Genomic DNA, 4375 nt, shown 5'->3' on the forward strand with positions numbered 1-4375 from the left:
CCGGCGCTCTCGTGATCACTAGGGGCAGCGACCTTTTCTTTGCGTATTATTAAAGTAGTCCATATGAAAATTTTTGGAAATGGCGTGCGATCGGCTGAGAAAGGCTGAATAGCCTAATGTCCCAGGGCTAGGGCGGACAGGAGAAGGCGGGTTGCTCTCTTGATGCGGGTTAAAGTTTTTCAATAGTCTCCCTGAAGTTGAGTCCTTTGATCTGGCCGCTGCTGGCGCCTAAAAACAACATAACTTGTCTCCCTATTAGAGACACTGACTAATCGTGACAGATTGTTTATACTTAGCAATTAGCAATGCAGACGCTTCCCAGAAAAGGTAGGCTACTAAATCCTCACAGAAAGTACATGCAGCTATTGCTCTTCATGCACTTAGAGTATTATGCACATGTATGATATATTTTAGTAGATGCGATAAGATCTCAAAAGTCTTAAAATACTTACAATTTATAATAAAACATAGATATGGCCTGTTTAAATGGCCAAATCTATTCGGATTTTTTGACGATTGTTTATTTTTCATTTCATTATAGATAGCTTTTGGGTAGAAAATGTTTTGAAATTACCAGTGTCAAAAATACAGGTAAGCTAATATTGATGGCGTTTACACAGTGTTAATATTACCTTAATAGCTTGGTTCACATTATTTGAATATAGCAAATATTTGATAAATGTACCAAATATGGTACTATGAAGATAACTCATCCGGTGAACATTTGTAGGTGTCTGGTACCAATTTAAGAAAAATATGCACTGTGATTATTCATTTTCTTAATCTAAACGTACATCATTTCTGATTTTAATGGACCCAGTCAAAGACCAAAATCATTCAACTGTCCCTCCCCCAAACCAGATAATTACCCTTAAATGACTGCAAGGGCTTGTGTGTTTCTATGAGATTAGAGCCCCGCAGCTATCAATAAACTTTTCTCAGCAAGGGGCCAATCACATTAAGGAATAGCAGGGTACTGCTGCTGTTGCGCAACACATCTGCGCACTCAACTCCCACATTAGCAAGACAAGAACCATACCAAGTAAAATAAATAAATAATATGAATATGAATAATAATCGTTGATGAATGTATATATTTGGAGTATAAACAATAGCCTAAATACATAATGAGTATGCACGTCCTGTCTCATATAACCATATTTTGCAGAGATAGCAATCAAAACAACATATTTAACATTGTTTTTTTTTGTTTGTTTGTTTTGTTATTTATTTATTTATTTCAAATCAATTACATTTGTTGTAAATTGGTGTGTAAATATGTACGTTTCCTTACATATTTACACATCAATTGTATATGCCATACATTTTACGTTTTAAAATAACTATTTATATTATTAATGACTAGTGGTTACAGCGATTAAAAAAGAATGCTGTGTTGTTGTAAAGTACATATGAGAATGCGTTATACTTAAAAATTACTTTTCCTGGCAGCTAACAGAAACCCGAAGGCATGGCATCTGTGTGTCCCTCCCTTCTCGGTGCTGATTGGACAGCGTACTCTGACCGCCTGTCTTATTAGCAAGTCCTTGCCTCTGTGTTGACTAAACGTGACAATGTTCTGAAAGCTGAAGGGTTTTGCTTTTTGATAAGTCTTGTTGTACCGTGTTGAACTGTTCTTGTTGACCGCTGAGATCGGAAGGGATTGGCTCTGTATGGCCCCAAGTGTTGACAAGACATGACTTCGTTATCTATTCGCTTAAAAACTGAAGAGGCTTCACGTGTTGTTTTGAACAGAAGTGAAATGCAAACTAACCTGAATATCACAGGCGATCAGGAAGTGGATAAACCTAGAGTTGCTATACTTCCATTTAGTGTTGAAGCATTGATGGCAGATAAAAAACCTAACAGAGAAGTATCGAGTTCCGAAGTGACAGCTATTGCAGGAACGTCGCACACGCTCAGTCCCAGAATGTGTGCACTAAGTGCTCCAGAGACGCCAGTCTCTCCCTTGAGCATCAACTCACCATTCTCGATGGGAGGACTAATCAAAATGCCAGAGGATGCAATTGTCAAACCCGAGAGCCCCGAAAGGCAAGAACGCAGTTCTTGGATACCAAGTTCCAGGTTTTCACCTCCTCCTCCAAGTAAGGTTTTTTTTTTTTTTTTTTTTTTTTTTTTTTGTAATCTGGTATTCAGTGTTATTGAATTATTTAAAAGGCTTGATGTAGCATACAACATTTTGGAATACATCTTACTATGGGATGTATAATTACTTGAGTAGACTTAAACTTCCACAATAAATTATGTATCCCGTTGTCTAGATTGTTACATTTTGCCTGCCTCTAATGTTTGATATTCAATCGTATGAAAAAGTATACACGCCTGTAGAGTGTGAAGTGTAGTTGTTTATAAGACATGGTTTAATTAAGCTGATCGTTTTGTTTCTATTCAAAATATTATATGCTCAAAAGTTTTTGTATAGAACTTTTAAAGTCAACTTACCTTCAGTTTAGAGTATACAACATTTTGAATATGTTATATTTAAGTAAAACACTGTGTGTACGCGCGTATATGTGTGTAAAATAAACAAATGAGTTACAACTTTTTAATTATTATTATTTTGCTTTAACAGTAGTCCAATTTAGTCACACTTGTGGACGTATGACAATCAATATGTCTCTACATTGTTTAAATAATTTATTAAAGTTATGATGTATGCATATTCACTTGTGGTTTAAACATACGGAAAAGTGATCGCTTGTTTTTATATTACTCTTTTAGGACGTCTGAGTCCCCCTGCTTGTCCCCTGAGAAAGCACAAAAACAACAGAAAGCCCCGGACTCCCTTTACAACGTCTCAGCTGTTGGCTTTGGAGAGGAAATTCCGTCAGAAACAGTACCTGTCAATCGCGGAGCGAGCAGAATTCTCCAACTCTCTAAATCTGACGGAGACGCAGGTAAAAATATGGTTCCAAAACCGGAGAGCGAAAGCAAAGAGACTACAAGAAGCCGAACTAGAGAAACTGAAAATGGCAGCCAAACCCATGTTGCCGCCCGCTTTTGGGATTTCTTTTCCTCTTGGTGCACATGTCCCTGCGACCTCACTTTACGGAGCGTCCCATCCCTTCCAAAGACAATCACTACCCATGTCACCCGTTGGACTTTATGCCGCACATGTCGGATACAGCATGTATCACCTGGCCTGAAACAGCCGTCTCTGTGGTGACTTGGAAATACCTCCAAAATAATATCTTCTCGAACATTTCATGCTAATAGCCGAGACACAGATAAAACAAGGTTACTGTTTCAAAAGCTTTATGTTCTGTTTTATGTGAAGAATAAATACTATATAATGAAAAATTAAAAACAACAAATAAATAATACATTTCATTTAAGAAAAAAACAAATCTAGTGCACCATTTCCTTACATAACTAACTGGTTAGTTACAGGTACATTGAATTTGAAAGCATTGTGATGACTGCCACAGTTATTAAGAATTCCATATTTGGGCACTTTTAGTATTTAGTATAGACATGTACAAAATAACCTTTAAAGTTATTTGTCAGTTTGGATGTTGGTTGGTGCCACAAAGATGAGCCACACTTAATACCAATGCCAACTCATCCTTTAAGAAATTAATTTCAGTGCTTAGTTGTTTTGGCTTCCAAATAAATCCATGAGAAATTTCAGTGCTTAGTTTTCATTTTTTAATGGGATTCCAAATTATATGTATGAGTAATAACCTTTTAAAAACATATCTTGTCAATATCTAACGTGGTAAAAAAAGGTTACCATTATATTTATATATATGATTATATTTCAGTTCTTTGTTGTTTTGGAACAATATTCTTTATTAAAACAAATTTTGTATTTAAAGAAAAATACAATTAGAAGTTAAAAGTATTGTATTTCAAGTGGGAAGATTTAATTCTGATATATTCTTTGATAAAAAACAGAGAGTGGAAACAATAGTATTTGTATTTGACAGCATTGTCTGTTGTGTGTTTTGCAATGTTCCCTTTGGAAGGGATCTGTGTACAATGTAATATAATGTATATTTGAAAATTGATTATCATTTATATTATGACTATATTTGTTAAATAAATTAATGAACAATAAAACAAAATGTTTATTCATTTTCCTTAACATACTTGTTTATTATATTTAATCGCAAAGGGTAAACCCTAATTTTACTACATTTATAAACTAAAACAATCCCCACTACTCTACATTGCCAGGTTTTTGTATATTACTAACTTTAATAGCCATGATTAAGCTATTTTTAATAAACATTTAGGCATACATTTATTTAGAAAAATGTCATTTAGTATAAACATAATTATAACTGCTTTTCTGAAGTGCACATTTTTGGAGTTATATTAAATAACATATATAGACCTATGCTGAATTCAT

General features: G+C 34.7%; 1 protein-coding gene across 1 annotated transcript; it reads left to right on the plus strand.

Annotated features, from left to right (window-relative positions):
- Window positions 1-1575: 1575 nt before the first annotated feature.
- On the plus strand, window positions 1576-3640 carry LOC121324672 (homeobox protein MSX-2-like). The gene is made up of 2 exons (XM_041266784.1): window positions 1576-2105; window positions 2743-3640. Exons 1-2 carry the CDS (start codon window positions 1697-1699, stop codon window positions 3165-3167), a joined length of 834 nt encoding a protein of 277 aa, XP_041122718.1. The 5' UTR covers window positions 1576-1696; the 3' UTR covers window positions 3168-3640.
- The last annotated feature ends 735 nt before the right edge of the window (window positions 3641-4375 follow it).

This window comes from Polyodon spathula, chromosome 1 (assembly GCF_017654505.1).
Source record: "Polyodon spathula isolate WHYD16114869_AA chromosome 1, ASM1765450v1, whole genome shotgun sequence".
Taxonomy (NCBI): domain Eukaryota; kingdom Metazoa; phylum Chordata; class Actinopteri; order Acipenseriformes; family Polyodontidae; genus Polyodon; species Polyodon spathula.